Consider the following 20598-nt stretch of genomic DNA (forward strand, 5'->3'; position numbering starts at 1 on the left):
GCAGATTAATTTTGCAGATGTAATAAAAGATTTTACGATACGGTAATGGCTTTGCTGGCGTTTACAGAGATAAGAGGGTAGATTAATTATTCAAAAAGTTACCGAAATTCTGGTTAAAAAATAAAACACCGAAAACTATCATAATAGTTTATTGTAACAATTTAATTATCACAATGGCAGGAAACATTTTAGGCAACAATTCGATAAAGACAAATCTATGTACCACAAGGGCTCACCAATAACTCTAGGAATGGTCATAGCATTCCATGCTCTGTGGATGTTGCAATTAAAACTGTATAACTATAACAATAAAGTCGGTTTTATAATAGACACGCAGTCAGGGGTCTATTATTGAACTGAACAAGCGAATTATTGATAATTTTTTCGAATGGTTCTTCACAAAAACCATTTTAAGCCGAGAATGTCAAAATTAACTTTTTAAGTTTACTTATTTAGCACTAACTAGCAAACATTACAAGGCACTCGCCCTAACAGGTACTAAACATTCTAGAGGTTACTATGGCGAAAATTATAGTTAATTATGAACACATTAACAAACATTTGTCCGTCATATTATAAACAAAACATATTCTATAATTTTTTTTTATTAAAATAATCTTAGTCAAAAAATATTCCTTTCGTAACAATTTGGCCATACAAATGAGTATCTCATCTACGAACAATTACAAGTAATTATTTTATTTTTTAGATTACGCTACACCACACAATAAAATAATGAAATTTGATTTTTATAGTAAATAAACAATATTTTATTTTCATCAGATATAAAACAAAAACAACTTATGAATATAAAAGTTACGTTAATTATTATATCAAAATTTGATCGTTGGAAGTCCAATTGAAAAAATCCCAAACTGGTCACTAAAAATAAATTCGAAACTATCTAAAATTATTGATATGTAAAAAACTATCCTATATAATATGTACAGCTAAAAATATATTTTGCCTACAATGAGCATATCTCTACTCGATATTGAATACTTTTCAATTTACAGAAAATAATAGCTTCCCTAAGACATTTATGCACTAAAATGAGCATATCGGCCGACGACCACAGCCTGCGCCAACTGTGATGCTATTTAAAAACTTTGTGAATTACTAAAAGAAAATTAATTTAAAGCGATGCATCTATTGAAATTATTTGGATCGAATTAAATTCAGCTATGGCGCATTTTATTATGTCACTCACTAGCTTGCAAATAGCACCCCAATTTCACTATCAATATTTTTTACTTGCCCGCCAAAGTATTGTCCTAACCTTTCATCTCAACCATAGACTTTATATAATTAAGCTATATAATTATAATAAGGCTTTGCCAGTTTATTTATTTAAAAAAATATATTGTCTACACATACCCTTCATCTTTCGCTACATAATCTGTTCCTGACTCTCCGAAGGCGCTGTGGAGTGACAGCACGTAATCTGTGGAGTCACCTCTCTCACTCTGTCCGGTGACTCCTCTCGGACCCTCTCTTTCTTACAGCACTGTTCGTGCACAATCACACTTGTGTCCTGACTAGATTTACACTTCTCCACTTTTTCCTTGCAGCAACCCTGCCTTTCTGTTCTCAGAAGTTGTACATCTTCGACGCTAGGACTGTCTTCTTTTTCACTTTCTTGGGAATTATCGTTATTTTGAATGGTTATGTTCGGTTGTGTTTTCCCGCGTTTAGCTACCTTCGAGGGGCAGCTTTTGGCGCCATAATGGCAGGTTGGCTGGTCGCCGGAGCCCGACGCGGTGGGGAAGTAGTGCGAGGGCTGAATGCATGTCCGTGTGCGACAGATAAAAAAGTCTGATTCGGAACTAGAGTCTATTAGAGGCGGTGTTGTACCTGCTGGAAAATTTTGACATTAAATAACATTTGATTAAATAACAGTAAGCTCTACGCTTTTGTCTGAGAAGTTTCTACACCAATCGAAATTATTCATTTGACAATGGTGAACTAACGCTATTATCTACTCATATATAATAGATAAAAAATTATTGTCTACGAATGAATAATAAAGCGAAATTAACTATTTACATTGTGTCGGAAAAAAAATAACCTAATCCAAACTTTATCTATAGAAGGATCAGCATGAAACAAATATTGGGACACAAATTAATTTCGAAGAACTATGAACTACTAAAAATGTAACCACTAATATTTAGGTGTGCGGTAGTCCTCCGAACTGAGCTGCGTTTCAGCCTGCAGCAGTTCAATGACCACATATTTTTAAAATAAAAAAACAAACGAAAAATCTTACACAGAAACAAAATGGCCGCGCAACATGGCAACCTTCAACATTCACTACATTACACAAAATAAAATATCAACCTACGAAGCTATACAAATCTGACCACTAATATTTAGGCGGGCGGTAGGCCTCCGGACTGAGCTGCGTCTCGGCCTGTTGCAGTTCAATGGCGTCCATTTTTTTGCACAGCTTCCCCTCGCAAACCTCCCATGTACACTTCTCCGTGTTGCATCGGTCTTTGTGGACGGAAGAACACGTCAACAACATTCATGGATGTCGTAAAAGGCGACTAAGGGCTAGGCTTATAAACTTGGGATTCTTGTTTTAGACGATGTGTTAGCAACCTGTCACTATTTGAATCTCAATTCTATCATTAAGCCTAACAGCTGAACGTGGCCTATCAGTCTTTCAGGACTGCTGACTCTGTCCACCCCGCAAGACATTATAAGATAGTATAATTGAACTTTCACTAAGATTTTAATAAAGGAACCAAGTTTTTTTAAGATTGGTTCCTTTATTAAATGAGAGGGCGTATCAGAACGCATAAATCCAACGTAGATAAATGAGATGAACCTCCTATCCTAGCTATAGTTACAAAATGCAATGAAAATAACGAGGGTTATTGTCACATTATGCTAGGATTCTAGCTTCTAAACAAAGTAAACATAACTGAAAGCTAGATAGCGTAAATAATAACAGAAATTCGGATTCTTGTTACTAAGTCTGTGGAGGCTTACCTGTGTCGTCACATTCCGGAGTGCAGATGACCACTCGCTTGGTGCTGAAGCATTTCATTTGCAGTTTGGTCAACGATGTGCCGAATAGGAAGTACCCTGGAATTTCATAAGGTTTTTTTAAATGTTGGTAGAAATTACAGTTAACTTAACTTAAACCTTAACAATAAACACATAACATTGTTATGTGTTCGCCAAATCGCTTGCCAAGAGTGAGTAGATATTTTTTTACTATGCGTTTACCACTACATCTTTCTAAACATCAAGCGCACTCAATCAAGTTTTTACAGAAAGCAACTTCCGTCTAACCTCTGTAAGATTTGCAGGGGAATCTATAAACACATAATATGCTAAATTTAGACTCATGAGTCTTAACTATGTCACGTGGGCAATACTTGCATTCTTCTCCTATGAGAAAGTTTAATGTTCAATTGTAAGAGTTAGCTTATAAAAAAGATACCTACCTACCATCATGCCGAAGACCACGGCGAGTATGAGATGTATGTTGTATATCATGACAGCTAACATCAGCAGGTAGCCAACCACGTTGTGAGTGACGAACACTGCCGACTGGTAGAAGTTCACTAGGGCCCTGGTCGGAAACATAAGATTTCGGCATCATCCTTTTAATGTTTGTGCCAGTTACATTCTCGTTCCTCTGATGAGGAACTTGCGAGTGCGCCTACGACAGTGATACTGGATTGGGTAAGTCTTACAAGAAGTATCTGATCTCCGCAAAGTTTGCAGGGGAACCAAACCCATTTTGGTCCGCACTAAATATATACGTGCGTTTTTCCTTAGTCGCCTTTTACGAGTACTATGGGAAAGAGATGGAATGGTCCTATTCTAAAGTACCGCGAACTACGTGGCACGACGCATTACACTTTTTCAACAGTTACTTATGCATACCTATAACATTTATAAAGATGCTAAATGAAAATTGTTTAATTATTTTTTTTACTTGTCTGATTTATTTATAACATAGTTAAAGCCGTCTGAATTTAGTCAAGTGTATTTATAGGCGTCATTCACCCTTTGTCTATGCATTTGCGCATGCGCAGTGCGCCTGTTCAAGCTGTCACGGCACCGCGTCCGCCGCCGAGAACATAAGTCCATGGTTAAAGGCGTACCCCGGGCTCCTCCCCAGAGTGGTGAGGATGCAACCGGGACAAAAGCCAGGAGGACCAAGATATTTTAATACAATTTACATACATACATATAGTCACGTCTTTATCCCTTGCGGGGTAGACAGAGCCAACAGTCTTGAAGAGACTGACAGGCCACGTTCAACTTTTTGGCTCAATGATAGAACTGAGATTCAAATAGTTACAGGTTGCTGGCCCATCGCCTAAAAGAAGAATCCCAAGTATATAAGCCTATCCCTTAGTCGCCTTTTACGACATCCATGGGGAACGAGATGGAGTGGTACTATTCTTTTTTTAATGTTGGTGCCGGGAACCGCACGGCAGCATAATACAATTTACCTGACCCTGAAGGAGGACCACCTGCTGACCTGACCGGTGCTGGCGTTGCGACTCGTAGTCGGCTCCATTGGGTTGCTTTGTTCTCTGTAAAAAAATAACATACATACATACATAAAATCACGCCTCTTTCCCGGAGGGGTAGGCAGAGACTACCTCTTTCCACTTGCCACGATCTCTGCATATTTCCTTCGCTTCATTCACATTCATAACTCTCTTCATGCAGGCTCGGCGGTTTCGGGTACTTTTGACCTGACCCTTTACCAGGACGTCCTTAATTTGATCAAGATACGTTCGTCTAGGTAACATAACATACATACATACATAAAATCACGCCTCATTCCCGGAGGGGTAGGCAGAGACTACCTCTTTCCACTTGTCACGATCTCGAAAAACAAAATAACATTTCGCTTTTTATTATGACGTTGAAATGGGACAGTGATAGTTTTTCGCGCGATAAAAAGGGACAAACGTGCCGTGTGGTTCCCGGCAACAATAGAAAATAAATAATAGGACCACTTCATGTGTTTCCCATGGATGTCGTAAAAGGCGACTAAGGGATAGGCTTGTAAACTTGGGATTACTCTTTTTGGCGACGGGCTAGCTACCTGTCACTATTTGAATCTGAATTAGGTATATCATAAAGCCAAACAGCTGAATGTGGCCTTTCAGTCTTTTGATGACTGTTGCCTCTGTCTACCCCGCAAGGGATATAGACGTGATTATATGTTATGTTCGATGTAAACTAGGTAAATCACGTGACGCGCGAGAAATTTTCGCCTTTCCCTTAGTCGCCTTTTACGACATCCATTGGAAAGAGATGGAGTGGTCCTATTCTTTTTTGTATTGGTGCAGGGAACCACACAGCACGGTTTACATTGAGAAACAATCTTTGTTAAACATATTACGGTCGGTTTACAATCATTACTAATAGTATATCATCTATTGAAATACAAACTATGGATAACAATGATTATTTACTAGTTCCATTAAACAATATATCGCTATCCGCACAACTCTTGTTTAAAAAATAATAATTAAACTGAACTCAAATTAAAACTTAAGCTTGCAAACTAAAATTTAATTTACAAATTGTACAGGCCCTGCATAGCTTCAACATGCGGGAGTGTGCCCGGAAGGCTGGCAGCATTGCCAATTTGAATGGCAATGCTGATTCTCTGAGCCAGATAGATAATTTCCAGCACTCCGGTCACGAGATACCTCAATCAGCTTTTTCGACAATTGTCGGAAAATAAACTAATATTATAACCCTTGTTTGACATCTTTGTCATCTCAATTCTTTGTCATGTCAAAATGGCGTCTCAGCTCAAAAAAATCATTATCTCCGCGCTAAATACATACCTACACGTCTATAACCCTTGCGGGGTAGACAGGGCCAACAGTCATGAAAAGACTGAAAGCCGTTCAGCCTAATATGACTATATGATTTGAATTGTGATTCAAATAGTGACGGGTTGCATCGCCTACAAGAGGAATCCCATGTTTATAAGCCTATCCCTGGTCGCCTTTTACGACATCCACGCGAAATATATGTAGTGGTTCTGTTCTAAAAGGTCGGAAGTCACAAGCCATCCACCCGCTAATTAGATAGATACCTATATAAGAATAGAAAAGAAGAATAAATGTATTAGAAATACCTTTCACATAGTAAATTTCTTCTCTCGTCTGACCTGTAGGGGTACAGTTTCTTCTGAGCTTGACGCTGTACCTCGGCCAGGAACACCTGGAAGAATTTATTTTGTATGTTTATTATAATTAATTTATTTTGTATTTTGTGTAAGTATAAATTTTTAAATATATTTATTTAGTTTGATCACATCTAAAGTTCTCTGTCATACCCAATGGTTGACTGGTAGATAAATGCTTCTAGCAATTGTGCTATACATTTGTATTTTGTACAATAAAGTTTAAACAACTCTCAACGGTATAAATAAGTTAGCTTTTAAGCATAATTCGGTGCAGATAAAAAACTTGTAAAAGGTTTTTTTTTTGCCAAATTAAATATTTATAAACATTATGTACACGATACGTACATTAAATCCAAGACAGTAAATTTTTGATCTCGAGTCGACTGGAATTGAACACGGTACTTCAGAGAAGCACTGTCACACATGTGCAGACTGGGTTGACATTACACAGTACATCAAATAATATAATATTAATTAAATAAAATTTTATTTTACTTTCGAGCGTCGTGAGAACCGAAGACCCACAACCCAGGGAAGTAGGTTACAACAAAATGGATTACCTTCGAGCCCTCAAACAGCATAGCGACGAAGAACAGCGCCAGCCACGTGAGGGCGAAGGCCCACTGCGTGTTGACCCACAGCCCCGAGAACAGGAACTCTCCTATGTCGTATCCTGACCACATCCACATGTGCATCATGCTTGATTAGGCCTCCTGCAAGGAATCCATGCTATATATAATTTTGAGTGATTGAAAGATTTTCGCATTTATACACGAGTATATCGCTAGACCGATTTTGATGAGATTTTGTGGAAATGTTGTCGCGAGCAACAGCTTATTATTATTTTATTTGTTATTAAATGTACTTACTCAATTTTGTTATCAGAGCTTGTTTAAAGTTCATTGACATCTCGTGCTATCAAAATGATATCACATTATGACAGATAAAGTGACAATATAGAATAGGAGGCTCTTGATAAAATAGTTACAACTTTCGACTTTAAATTAAGTCATACAAAATTATACATTACAAGTACATAAAATTGAATTTGTAACTTTGATTTCTTACTAGGGCATTGTCTTCATCTCAGTTTCCTAAATGGAAACACTAAGATTTTTAAACAGTTTTTTGAATTCTCAAATTAACCCAATTTCTTATCTGTTTTCCATTTCCTGTTAGTCCACTTGTACGTAATGTTGTTAGCAATAAGTTCACCTGTACCTTAACAGCTTAATAATTTTAGATAAATATTAAAGTCACAACTAATGTCTTCATCACAATGGTAAAAACAACACTGTCAGTGAAAAATGCTACTCTAATTGACTATTGTACATCACCGCTGTTATAGTTAGAGATAAAAACAATGAAACTGAACAATGGACATTACTATTGTTACCAAAACATGACCAAATTTATTTTTCGCCCTTTCTTATTTTGAATAGGTATGTGATAATATTTGATTATGATATGACTAAATGCCTAAATGGGTACTCAATTAGCCATTATTTTGGTATAGATACATAATTATAAACAACTTAAAAACTCTATTAACAGCTTCTACATACATTTTATTAAAATGAGGCCATCTCATCATCTCGTACATAAAAAAAAAATATTTACACCACAAGTTGATTGGTAGAATGAAAAGATTAAAATTGAATTTAAAAAAAAAAAACAAGAATTATATCACTGTCTCGCAAAGCCCAAACTACTGATATTAGAAATTTGAAGTGTGGCAAGTTGGTACCTTTCTTTATTTGGTCTTAAACTACACTAAGGATTTCCTGAAATGCTTGTGGAAACAGAAATTGTAGAAGTACAGCAGTGTCAATGGTATTAATGTTTTGTGCAGACTGATCTGTGGGCACTAGAGTACTAGTTTGAAATTAAAAAAAAAGGGATGCTTTGTAGGTTGAAATTATTTAAAATAATAAGGAAATTATGGCTGACCTAATGATTGTGTTGTTTACAAACTACTAAGGTGTTTACTTGATTAAAGTTCTGTTTGCTCTCAATACAATTTCTGAAAATTATTTCTTAATTGATATCCATTTCAATAGACTACTATAAGCCCAACTGAGTAGTTTGAGCTGAATGTTAATAACCCTTATGAGATATAGTTTAAATCAGTGATTTCCAAAATGGTCTATGTATATTGACCACTAGGGGTCTATGACAACCTGCAACAGGATGAAATCCCCCTCAGCATGAAAATGAGGATCCACGATAGTGGATCTCAACACATACACTGGTAGTACCTTCTTATTACATCATACAATCTTATAATATCAGAACACATACGTTATTTATAAAAGTACCTATGAAGTAAAATATGTATTATATATGTTTATAAAATTGTGTAAGTTGCAGAATACAGGAAATCAATATCAGGTAAGTATAAAGTGACCATACGTCCCGCTTTCGGCGGGATTGTCCCGCTTTCAGGCTGCCTGTCCCGCTGTCCCCAGCGAGAGCCAAAATGTCCCGCTTTTGCAAGCAAACTAAATTTTAATACTTATTTTATATCAATATTGCACTCAAATCTCGCTGACGAGAACAGTCAGTCAAAAATACTAAATGTACAGACAAAATATTTTTACTGTTTTATTATATGTATAGATAATTATTCATAATTAACTTATATATTAAGAATATAGTATATTTTTTTATTTACTTATGTACAAAATTCTGAAAGCATCCCGCTCTGTCGCAAAAAAGAAATGGTCACATTAGGTAAGTAGCACAACATGGAAAAACCAAACACAAAAAAGTTAGGGGAACTCTGGTTTAAAAAGTTTCGACAATGGTGACGACAGAGATCTGTTGATGATTAGCATTTAGTTTTTGGGTTGCAACAGTCAGAAATAATTTACAACTAACCTGTTAGAAATTAGCAGCTTTTCTTGGACAATTACGACTGTTTACCCACGCTTAGATATCATGTCTATACCGTTATCATATTTTATCTATAAAATCGTGGTAATAATTATCATTTACTCTCAACATGTTCTTCAGCCACAAGGACTCCAATTGATAACAATATTTATAATTTTACCCCACACAATTCGAGCTCTAAAAAGGACTAATAAATTTGAATGTTCAAATGCAACAATTGTGAAAGCAATCAAATTAAATATAATTTTATTATATTAATAAGTCCAAAAGTTCGTGTATAGCAGCTAGTGAAAGGCAAACATATTTTGAGTTAGTTGAAAAAAGAAAATTATGAATATAAGACCAAAAGTAGACAGCTGACCACCAGCTGACACTGACTGACGGCCGAACGGTACTTGGACGGTACAACTTTTTGTGACAATGACATTAATGTTTTTTTCTTGTCTGTAAAGACACTGACTGGCATATAGCATACGGCTTCAGCTCTTTAATCTATATACTTAAAAGCACGGAATAAATTAGCAATGGATAAGGCTTTTCAATTTAGTTCATTCAAAATCTTATAGCTCAACACATTAAATTACATAGTTCTACAACATACCAATTATAAACATTGTGTTGCGGACATTTATATAGATCTTCTAAAAAAGGTTTCGGTGGCGCTTTTATTCCCGGATTACCTTACAAACGTTGACTTTGTTATTTATTTTTTTGTTGATCAGTAATTTTCTACATGTAAACATTGGTATTATCATTTTGCCACTACTAGTCATTGCAGTCTTGGGTCTCTGGACATATTCCAGTAACTCGAGTCTTAACATTGGCATGTTGATCAAGTTCCCGTCCTTCACAATTATTTATATTTATAATTCTATGACTACACCTTAATCTTGTAACTTTATACAATGCGTAACTTCAAAATATATCGAAGGGCTAGGGGTGCCCTTCGATTAAGTATATTTGTTTTATACTTGATAGAAGCTTTTGCCTAGAACAAATCGCAATATGATACAATCAATCAATGTCATTCATTGACACTTTGATTGAGGTGACGTGATCAGTCAGGTATTTTTACTTAAAGTTCTTCTGAGGTCTCACTCGACTTAAAAAAATAAATAATATTATTTAAGTCGGAGATTATAACACAAAAAAGGATAGCAAAACGGCACAGAGTACCCGAAATGGATACAAAAAATGTTAGAATGAAGAAAAAGCCGTGCAAAATTGAAGAAATGACTAAAGAGCAAATACGTGAAGCGATTGTCAAGAAACGAGTATGCAACGCGAAAGCGCAAACCATTGTGGAAAGCCTGTTAGAGAAGGTCGTAACTGAATCATATTTCTTACAATGCTTGCCAGACATCAATCAGAGCCACTTCGAAGATGTTATAGAAGAGAGGGCTATCATTCACCTGTGCGGTTACCCGTTATGTCAAAATGCACTTTCAGAAAAAGACATCCCAAAACAGAAGTACCGAATATCTATGAAAACCAACAAGGTTTATGATATCACAGCTCGGAAAACTTTTTGCAGCAACAGTTGTTACAGAGCGGCGAAATTTGTGAAAAAACAGATGTTAACAAGCCCCTTGTGGTTTAGGGAATATGAAGAGATACCTGCCTTCCATCTGCTTCCTTCTGATACAGTCGGCAGCTTGGGCCTAGAAGTGGATGTATCAATAATAGAGAAAATTGAAGTAAAATCTGATAAGTCTCAATTTTCTTCAATCAATGATTTTGCTACTGCCAGCCTCAATGAAATGACTGATACTGGCAATGAATTAACTAATATTGAGGCTAAAGTAATTGTGAAAAATGTTAATGATTGTGAAAATAATAACAGTAGTTCTAGTTCTATAGGAAATTTGCTGAAAATAATTATAAAATAATAATATTTGCGCTGGTAAATAAAAGATGATGCACGCTTAAAAAACAGACTGTCATTTATTTTCTTATTTTTCTTATTTTAAAATACAAAGTTCTTGTCCTTTACAAAGGAGTTCGGAATACTCTAAGGAGTTCGTAACACTCTCCCCCCCAAATACAAACTGAAACTTAAACTAAAACTAAGAATTTTGAAATACAGGTAACTGCACCAATTTTCTTGCTGGTCTTCTTAATACTCCGCCTTCAGTGGTTACGTCTGCCATTCGAACCTTTTTGTCTTTTCCCAAGTACACAGCCACAATCCGCCCTTTGGGCCACATGCCTCGAGGAAGGTTTTCGTCCATGATAACAACGACATCTCCAACAGCCAAATTCCGGTGATTGGGCGAATTTATTTGCCTGGGTATCAGCGATGGCAAATACTCATGAATCCACCTTTTCCAAAAATGGTCGGATAGACGTATAGCTCTCTTCCAGCCTTGGCGGCTAATCAAATCCCGGTCAGTCAGTTGAAGGGGTATCGTACTTGCACAGTTTGAACCAAAAATAAAATGGTTGGGGGTAAGAGCTTCATCATTAGATTCAACTGCTACAAAAGTGAGAGGGCGAGCGTTAATTAATGCTTCGACTTCAGCTAGTAACGTTGTCAATAATTCTTCTGGATAACATTTTCCGGGCGGAAGGGTCACTTTTAATGCATTTTTAACTGAACGAACCAATCTTTCCCAACATCCGCCCATAAATGGAGCTGCAGGAGGAATAAACCGCCATTTTATATAATTATTAGCAGCAAAAGTAGTCACAGGAGCACCATACAGCTCCTTCAGTTCTTTGGTCGCTCCGACGAAAGAAGTTCCGTTATCGCTCCAAATCTCAGATGGTGTACCACGTCTGGCAATGAAACGACGTAATGCCATTACAGCTGAATCGGCTGAAAGGTTGTTAACTATCTCAATATGAATCGCTCTTACTGTCAAACAGGTAAAAATAGCCACCCATCTCTTCTCTGATCGTCTTCCAATGCTTACTTTAAGAGGGCCAAAATAATCGAGCCCTATAAATGTAAACGGGCGTTTATGATGCGCAAGCCGAGCTGGAGGCAAGTCTCCAGTAGGAGGAATTGATGCCGTAGCTTTTCGATTTTTGCAGAATTGACACTGATAAGCGACTTTCTTGATAATACTTCTCAGTCGAAATATAAAAAAATCCTTTCTCATTTCATTTAAGATTGTCTCATTATTGGCATGGGCAAACTTGCGATGGTAAAACATTATTAAAAGTTTGATGGCATTAGAATTTCCATCTAGGATTATTGGATGTCTGACAAAGTCCTTCGTTTCGTTGTCTAAATCTAACTGGGCACGTCCCTTTAATCGAATCAAACCATCATCGCTTATAAAGACTTCAAGTTTACTAAGTTTATCTACTGCTTGCCTGTATGGGAGTGCCATTGATCAAACATTTATATTCAGCAGAGAAAGCAGATCTTTGACAGGCGAGAAATGTATGAAGGCGAACTCGAAGTAAATCTTCTGCGGTCGGATCAGGGCTATATGGTGTCCGATTGGTACAGTTACCAGTATCCTTCAGATCGAAACGAGTAATGTGGCCATCAAGCCATACAATCAACTTAATATCTACCCCGCTTTTTTGCAAACACCTAATCTTTGACAATCTCAGGTAATTTTGAGCTAAAACTGTTGCGCGTTGAAACTTCAACCATGAACTAAAACGTTCTGGGTTTGCAACTAAAAAATTCTTACATTATGTATCAAAATTTATAGAATTAATATCTTTATTTGTCTCTAACATACATGAAATATTTGTGGTTGACTCTGTAGGCCAATCACTTTGAGACAAAAATAAAAACTGAGGTCCCTCAAACCACCTTTTGCTTATGCTACCAGTCCGGAAACGAGTGGCATCATCTGCAACATTTTCAACGGTGGGAACCCAATGCCATTCGCTTTCAGACGAGATTTCCAAAATTTCACAAACTCTATGTGCAACAAATGGTTTGAGGTTATATGTTTTAGTTCGGATCCAAGAAAGAACATTTTTAGAGTCGCACCAAAAGAAACGCGCGGATGGTTTATTGATACAAGCATTGATAACAGAAGCTGCCAGTCGAGCTGCTACTAGAGCACCTTGTAATTCCAATCTTGGAATAGACACTATTTTTATTGGAGCTACACGGGCTTTGCTAGTACCTAATTAAGGTGGTTTTTACAGTTCCATCAGCAAATGTAAAACGCCAGTATGCAGCTGCAGCATATGCAACTTTACTTGCATCACAAAATAAATGTAACTCTCTCTTTAGAACTTTCAAGTTTGAGGAATGTATGTAACACCGCGGTATTCGCAACTTTGCCGAATCAGAAATATCTAAAAACCATTGTTTCCATTTTATAATTTCATTGTTTGGTAATGTTTCATCCCAACCTATTTTGTTTCGCCAAGCTTCCTGAAAAAGGATTCGGCCTCTGATTGTTAAAGGAGATAGTAAACCCAAAGGATCGAAAACGCTCATAAGGTGCGACAAAACACTACGTTTCGTGGGGTTTTCTGGAAAATCAGAAATAGATGAATGAATATTAAAACCTATTGCATCATCTAAAGGAAACCAAATTAACCCCAAAGTTCTAACAGGAACAGAACTATTTCCTAATTCAATTTCAGTGTTCTGAACTTTTAATTCTGGGGGTATAAATTTTAAAGCTTCGGAGCAATTTGAAACCCAAGAACGCATTTCAAAACCAGCCTGTTTATGAATAAAAAATACATCACGTGCTATTGCTGCCGCTTCTTCTACATTATCGAAACTTCCGAGAAAATCATCCATATAATGGTTATTTAAGATTTCATCGACGGCATTTGGAAACCTTGACTGATATTCTAAGGCGTTCTTATTTTTAATATATAATGCAGTAAAAGGACTTGAAACTGCGCCAAAAATCATAGAAGACATTCTAAAAGCAGATATAGGAGAATCAGAAGTTATACGCCATAAAAACCGTTGCGCGTCTCTATCTTGAACACGAATTTTTATCTGCGGAAACATCTCTCGAATATCTCTTGACATTGCAACCTTACCTTCACGGAACCTTAAAAGAATATCAAAAAGAGATTGTAGTAAGTCAGGGCCAGACAATAACATATTATTTAAACTAACACCGTAACATTTAGCGGCAGCGTCGTGTACTACACGTAGTTTTCCTGGTTTGTTGGGGTTCGTAACTCCGAAATGTGGTAAATACCAAGTAGCTTTTGGGTTTGGTGGGAACTCACAAGATTCTACATAACCTTTGTCAATAGTGGTTTGAACATTAACTCTATATTGATTTGCATACTGTGGATCTTTTGCAAATTTTCGTTCTAAACTCATGTACCTACTTAAAGCTAGATTATAACTACCATCCGGAATGCAAAGGTTGTCATCTCGCCACAAAAGCCCTACTTCATACTGTCCATTCGGGAGACGATGGGCAGTGTTATCTAAGATCCTTATTGCTCTTTCATCACTCGACGATCTAAGCTCTTTCTTCGTAATGCCTATTGAATCCAATTTAAAATAATCTTTGATCATAGACTTTATTTCGTCGCAATCGTCTAAGGTGCAGTGGTTAACGAATTCAACTTGTTTTGTTTTGCTTTGAGCCACGCCATAAAGAACCCATCCTAAAGCTGTTCGGCATGCTACGGGTTGAGATCTAGTACCACTGCGAGTTTCCCTTGATATAGTTAAATGCCAGTTATCGACTCCGATAAGAATTGTAGGTTCTGCGTTTTCATAAATCACATCGTCACTAATATCTAAAAGATGTGAATATGAATTCACAAATTCTTTACAAACCGTCTGTCGGGTACCTAAATTAAGATTATCTAATGACCTAGCTTTAATATGATAAAAGTCATTACAGTTTCGACCACGAATATCAAAATTTACTAATTCTATAGCCGCACCTATAAGCTTGGATATTTTAAAATCAATAAAAGTTCCGGTTGAACCATCATCCAATAAAGCGTAAGTGTCATAAGAACGTGTAGGGCCTTTAATTGTAACTGCAATTATTTTAAGTAAGGGTTTTAAAGGATAAATATTTAAGTTCGGTTTCATATCAGTATGGGTGATGACTTGTTGACTCAAATTTGAAACAGATTGACTTGCTGACTGATCTTCAGAATCAATCGCCAAATTAACTTCATGCGAAGATCGATGTAACAATTTGTGATGTCTTTTACCACATAACGCCTCAACACACGCATCTTTTGATTTACAAAAGCGATACTTGTGATTACCTCTTTTAAGACAACGGTGACAAACCTTTTGTTCTTTCGCCCAACGCCATCTATCGTCTACAGATAAAGCTAAAAACTTTCTACATGTCTCTATAGCGTGATTAGTTAAATTGCAATAGCGACAGTTTAACTGAATGTGTTTTCTAGCAGCAGATGATTCTTCGGATTCAGAAGAAGTTACAGTACATTCAGTGGTTACCACCTTGCCCTTATTTTTCTGACTGGGAGCACCTAACAAATTAAAGTTCTCAATGTAACCGAACTTGTTTCGAACCTCTGTTTCGTAGTCCAAAAATTGAGAAAGTAACTCCAATTTGCTTATACCTGTAGCGGCTCTTTCAAAGGCAAAGTGAACCCAGTGATCTCGTAATGCGGAAGGTAGCTTACTTATGATGGCATTGGATAATTCGGGCGAATATAAATACTCGACTTGATTTAGTAACTTAATAGTGTCTACACAACTGCGGACCCTACATGCAAAGTCGATAATTTCCTTGCTTTCTGAAGTAATAATTTGAGGGAATAATTTAATTTTGTTGACCTCACCTAAAATAATCAGCTCGGTTTGTCCAAAGGTTTTATGTAGTTGAGATATAACCTCCTCGGGATCCGATGCAGCGACGAGTCGGATGGAAACAGCTTCTCGGGCCGTTCCTCGCAAAGCCGTACTTAATCTCGCTAAATTTTCTGCGTCGGTGTAGGCTGGCTTGGTGCTATCAAAAACTTTCCTAAATATAAGCCAGTCGGAAGGTTTACCGTCAAAAATTGGTAAGGGAATATTACTCACCTTTGGCCTCTTTGTGTTAAGCTCCGAGATAGCCCGGGCAAGTGCCTGAAAGTCATTGTTTGCCCTACTTTCTGTTTTATTTTTGTTACAATGATCGTGTTGAATACTGTTTGGAGTATTGTGGCGCACGAGGAAAGTGCCCGGGATATCGACAGCAGTCGGAGTAATATCCTGGAACACGCCGTGCGCAGCAGTGGGCCGAGGCAAGCTCACCGGTGCCGTCATGAAGGCTTCATGAGCCGCAGTATTCACAACGGTAGGGAGACCGGAGGCTACACTCACATTAGGCTGAAACTCCTGCGAACACTGTAAATTGTTTTTTGAAGTAGGGTTATGACATTGGTCGAGCCAACTCTGTACAGTCTCACAAGGATGACTACGCACTGAATCACTATGACGGGAACTTCTACAACTGTTTGTATCGTCGTCAATTTCGGCGAGTTGGGCTTGAAGTTCTAATTCAGAGACAGTGCGCTCTCGTTCTAAGGCTATGCGTTCCCGTTCGGCCTCTAAATTTGCTAGGCGACGTGCGTGCTCTGCCTGGAGAGCAAGCCTACGTACTGTTTTTGAGGAAGCCGAGGACCGTCGAGAACATAAAGAATTATCAATAATTATTCTCACCTTGTTTTTCCTTTGATGTAGACTGAGTTGGTTCACATTCAACAATTTTTTTATTATGACTTCGTGTAATCATCTTTATTGTTTTTAGCTCGAAAAGGACCAAAATATAGGAAATTTGCTGAAAATAATTATAAAATAATAATATTTGCGCTGGTAAATAAAAGATGATGCACGCTTAAAAAACAGACTGTCATTTATTTTCTTATTTTTCTTATTTTAAAATACAAAGTTCTTGTCCTTTACAAAGGAGTTCGGAATACTCTAAGGAGTTCGTAACAAGTTCTGTTAAGCATAATCAAAGTTTAAACATTAATTCTGTTGAATCTCAACAAGGTACTCAAAGTAATGTTAGCAATCAGAGTAATAAAGAGTTCACAAAGAGAGTTCAACGCAAACATAACCCACTAAATATAGTTGGCGACATTATAGAAAAGCCAGAGAAAAAAATTGACCCAATATTGGCTCAAAAGCCAGATAACATCCCTAAAGCCCAAAGCAAACCAAAAAATGTAATTAAAAAGTGTCAACCGGCTGTCACCGTGTTAACGATTGAAGTAGAAAAGCGCCTTGCCGAATGGTTCACTTTAGACACGTTGCTTCTATTGTTTGGAGAAGAGAAAGTCAGAGAAATGGTGGCTGATAAAGGAGAGTGCATTAAAGAGTATTTAAATAATTACGCTAACAGCATAGCGTACAATGCAAACACTTATGACCAATACCAAGCTCTATGCAGGAAGCTGAACATGCTCGAATTAGAAGATAGACAATTTGATGCTCAGACTTTACAAAGAGAATTAAAACCACTTCCAGACTATTCCATGTTGCAAGAGGAGAGTAAGAAAATGCAGTTGAAAGTGAGAGCGTACTTTGCTGGGGAAATGACTATTCCTGATGTGAGCCAAGAAGAACAGGATACGACTCCTGCTGAAGAAGAAAGTCGACCTAGGCATTTGCCACTTGTTGATAAAAATGCTCAAAATGCATTGAGGAGAAGGATTGTATGTGAACATTTGTTATTTTTCGCCCTTTCTTATTTTGAATAGGTCTGTGATAATATTTGATTATGACTAAATGCCTAAATGGGTACTCAATTAGCCAATTGTTTTGTTATACATAATTATAAACAACTTAAAAATTCAATTAACAGCTCCAACATGTAGAAAATACATTTTATTAAAATCAGACAATCGCTTCTAAAGTTATATTGTTACAAACATACTATGTACAATACATACAAAAAAAAATTTCTCCACAAGTTGATTGGTAGAATGAAAAGATTAAAATAAAATTAAAAAAAAAAAAACAATTAAATCACTGTCTAACATGTCAGTGCAAAGCCCAAACAACTGAGATTAGAAATTTGAAGTGTGGCAAGTTGGTCCCTTTCTTTATTTTTGGTCTTAAAGTACACTAAGAATTACCTGAAGTGCTCGTGGAAACAGAAATTCTAGAGGTACAGCAGTGGTAATGGGACAAATGTTTTATGCATTCTGATCTGTGGGCATACTCTAGTTTGAAATATAAAAAAAAAGGGATGGTTTGTAGGTTGAAAGTATTTAAAATAATAAGGAAACTATGGCTGACCTGATGATTGTGTTGTTTACAAACTACTAAGGTGTTGACTTAGAAAGTATAGAATAAAGATCTATTTGCTCTCAATACAATTTCTGAAAATTCTTTATTAATTGATATTAATATAAAAACCCCTAGGGGTCTATGAAAAACCTGCAATGGGACCACGTCAGTGAAAAATAAATTGGGGGTCCATGAAATGTAAATGAGGATCCACGATAGTGGATTTCAACACATACACTGGTAGTACCTTCTTATTCCATCATACAATCTTATAATATCAAAACACATACATTATTTAGAAAAGTACCTATGAAGTAAAATATGTATTATATATGTTTATAAAATTGTGTAAGTTGCAGAATACAGGAAATCAATATCAGGTAAGTAGCACAACATGGAAAAACCAAACACAAAAAAGTTAGGGGAACTCTGGTTTAAAAAGTTTAGACAATGGTGACGACAGAGATCTGTTGATGATTAGCATTTAGTTTTTGGGTTGCAACAGTCAGAAATAATTTACAACTAACCTGTTAGAAATTAGCAGCTTTTCTTGGACAATTACGACTGTTTACCCACGCTTAGATATCATGTCTATACCGTTATCATATTTTATCTATAAAATCGTCGTAATAATTATCATTTATTCTCAACATGTTCTTGAGCCACAAGGACTCCAATTGATAACAATATTTATAATTTTACCCCACAAAGGCTGCTGGGTGTGATAGAGTGTCGGTCGAGATGCTTAAAGCAGGAAAAGGCGTAGTAGCTAGTCAGTTGTACTGCCTTTTCAATTTGTGTTGGAGAAGCGGCCGAGTACCAAAAGATTGGTGTAAGGCTGTTATCGTGCCACTTTACAAAGGAAAAGGGTCACAGCTGGACTGCAAAAATTATCGTGGTATAAGCCTGCTTAGCGTCGTCGGCAAATTGTATGCTAAGGTATTGATTAATAGAGTCAGGAATGAAACTGATGACAAAATATGGGATGCTCAAGCGGGATTTCGAAAGGGAATGGGATGTACTGATCAGGTCTTTTCCTTGCGGTGCATAGCCGAAAAGTTTTTGGCCAAGAGTCAAAAAGTCTATTGCACATTCGTAGATCTGGAAAAGGCCTATGACAGAGTTGAGAGGAATGAATTGTGGTCAGCACTTTCTATGCATGGGGTGAGCAGTCTCTTAATACGAGCACTGAAATCCTTATATGAGGATTCGAGTGCTTGTGTCAGGATAAACGGAGCGCACACTGAGTGGTTTAAGATTGAGAAAGGCGTTAGGCAAGGATGTGTTGCGTCACCGTGGCTGTTCAACCTATTTATGGATAGCTGTTTGACAGATTTGAAAGAGTCTAAAAGTGGATTAAGGATGAATGAGTTACTCGTCAAATGTCTGCTCTATGCCGACGATCAGGTTATACTGGCGTCATCAGCGGAGGAGTTACAGGAGATGGTAAACTGTATGCATGAAGCTTTAAAAGAGAAAGGAATGAAAGTGAACGTAAGTAAAACTAAAACACTGGTTTTTGAAATGGAGAAAGAAATGACAGCATGTAATATTTTGATTGGAGGAGAAAAAGTGGAGCAAGTGAAAGAGTTTGTATATCTAGGATCAAAGTTTACATCAGATGGCAAGTATGATAGTGATATTGAAAGGAGAGTGAACGCGGGGAACATGGTGAATGGAGCTTTGCATGCCTTTATGAGCAGTCAGAAACTATCCAAAAAGGCTCGACTGGCTGTGCACAGGGGCGTGTTGGTCCCGACATTAATGTATGGGAGTGAAAGTTGGGTATGGCAAAAGAAGCATGAAAGCAGAATAAATGCAGTGGAAATGAGAGCGTTAAGGAGTATGATGGGTGTGAAATTGAGTGACAGGATAAGGAACAGCGTGATAAGGGAATGTTGTGATGTGAAAGAAGATGTAGTTACAGGAATAGAAAAGGGTATGTTAAGATGGTTCGGTCATGTGGAGAGGATGAATGAAAGCAGGTTGACTAAGCAGATATACAAGGAGAGTGTGGAGGGAAAGGTCGGAGTGGGAAGACCTAGACGAACGTATCTTGATCAAATTAAGGACGTCCTGGTAAAGGGTCAGGTCAAAAGTACCCGAAACCGCCGAGCTTGTATGAAGAGAGTTATGAATGTGGACGAAGCGAAAGAAGTATGCAGAGATCGTGGCAAGTGGAAAGAGGTAGTCTCTGCCTACCCCTCCGGGAAAGAGGCGTGATTTTATGTATGTATGTTTACCCCACACAATTCGAGCTCTAAAAAGGACTAATAAATTTGAATGTTCAAATGCAACAATTGTGAAAGCAATCAAATTAAATATAATTTTAATTATCTTAATAAGTCCA

General features: G+C 37.1%; 3 protein-coding genes across 4 annotated transcripts; 1 reads left to right on the forward strand and 2 right to left on the reverse strand.

Annotated features, from left to right (window-relative positions):
* Positions 1–134: 134 nt before the first annotated feature.
* Positions 135–9447, reverse strand: LOC106140553 (uncharacterized). Of its 2 annotated transcripts, none has more exons than XM_060954164.1 (7): positions 9065–9447; positions 6745–6897; positions 6134–6219; positions 4479–4562; positions 3459–3586; positions 2998–3093; positions 135–1854 (listed from the first exon to the last, which is right to left on the reverse strand). In XM_060954164.1, the coding sequence occupies exons 2-7, from the start codon at positions 6880–6882 to the stop codon at positions 1391–1393; spliced, it is 996 nt and encodes a 331-aa protein (XP_060810147.1). In that variant the 5' UTR covers positions 6883–6897; positions 9065–9447; the 3' UTR covers positions 135–1390. The 2 variants fall into 2 exon arrangements, with proteins under 2 accessions (XP_060810147.1, XP_013197611.2); XM_013342157.2 differs by having other exon boundaries at positions 135–1857.
* A 657-nt stretch (positions 9448–10104) lies between these two features.
* Positions 10105–18956, forward strand: LOC132904391 (putative RNA polymerase II subunit B1 CTD phosphatase RPAP2). The gene is made up of 2 exons (XM_060954689.1): positions 10105–10955; positions 16921–18956. Exons 1-2 carry the CDS (start codon positions 10261–10263, stop codon positions 17714–17716), a joined length of 1491 nt encoding a protein of 496 aa, XP_060810672.1. The 5' UTR covers positions 10105–10260; the 3' UTR covers positions 17717–18956.
* Positions 10620–18830, reverse strand: LOC106135933 (uncharacterized). The gene is made up of 2 exons (XM_060954125.1): positions 18776–18830; positions 10620–16791 (listed from the first exon to the last, which is right to left on the reverse strand). Exon 2 carries the CDS (start codon positions 16275–16277, stop codon positions 13170–13172), a length of 3108 nt encoding a protein of 1035 aa, XP_060810108.1. The 5' UTR covers positions 16278–16791; positions 18776–18830; the 3' UTR covers positions 10620–13169.
* Positions 18957–20598: the final 1642 nt, after the last annotated feature.

This window comes from Amyelois transitella, chromosome 4 (genome assembly GCF_032362555.1).
Source record: "Amyelois transitella isolate CPQ chromosome 4, ilAmyTran1.1, whole genome shotgun sequence".
In the NCBI taxonomy this organism is placed as follows: domain Eukaryota; kingdom Metazoa; phylum Arthropoda; class Insecta; order Lepidoptera; family Pyralidae; genus Amyelois; species Amyelois transitella.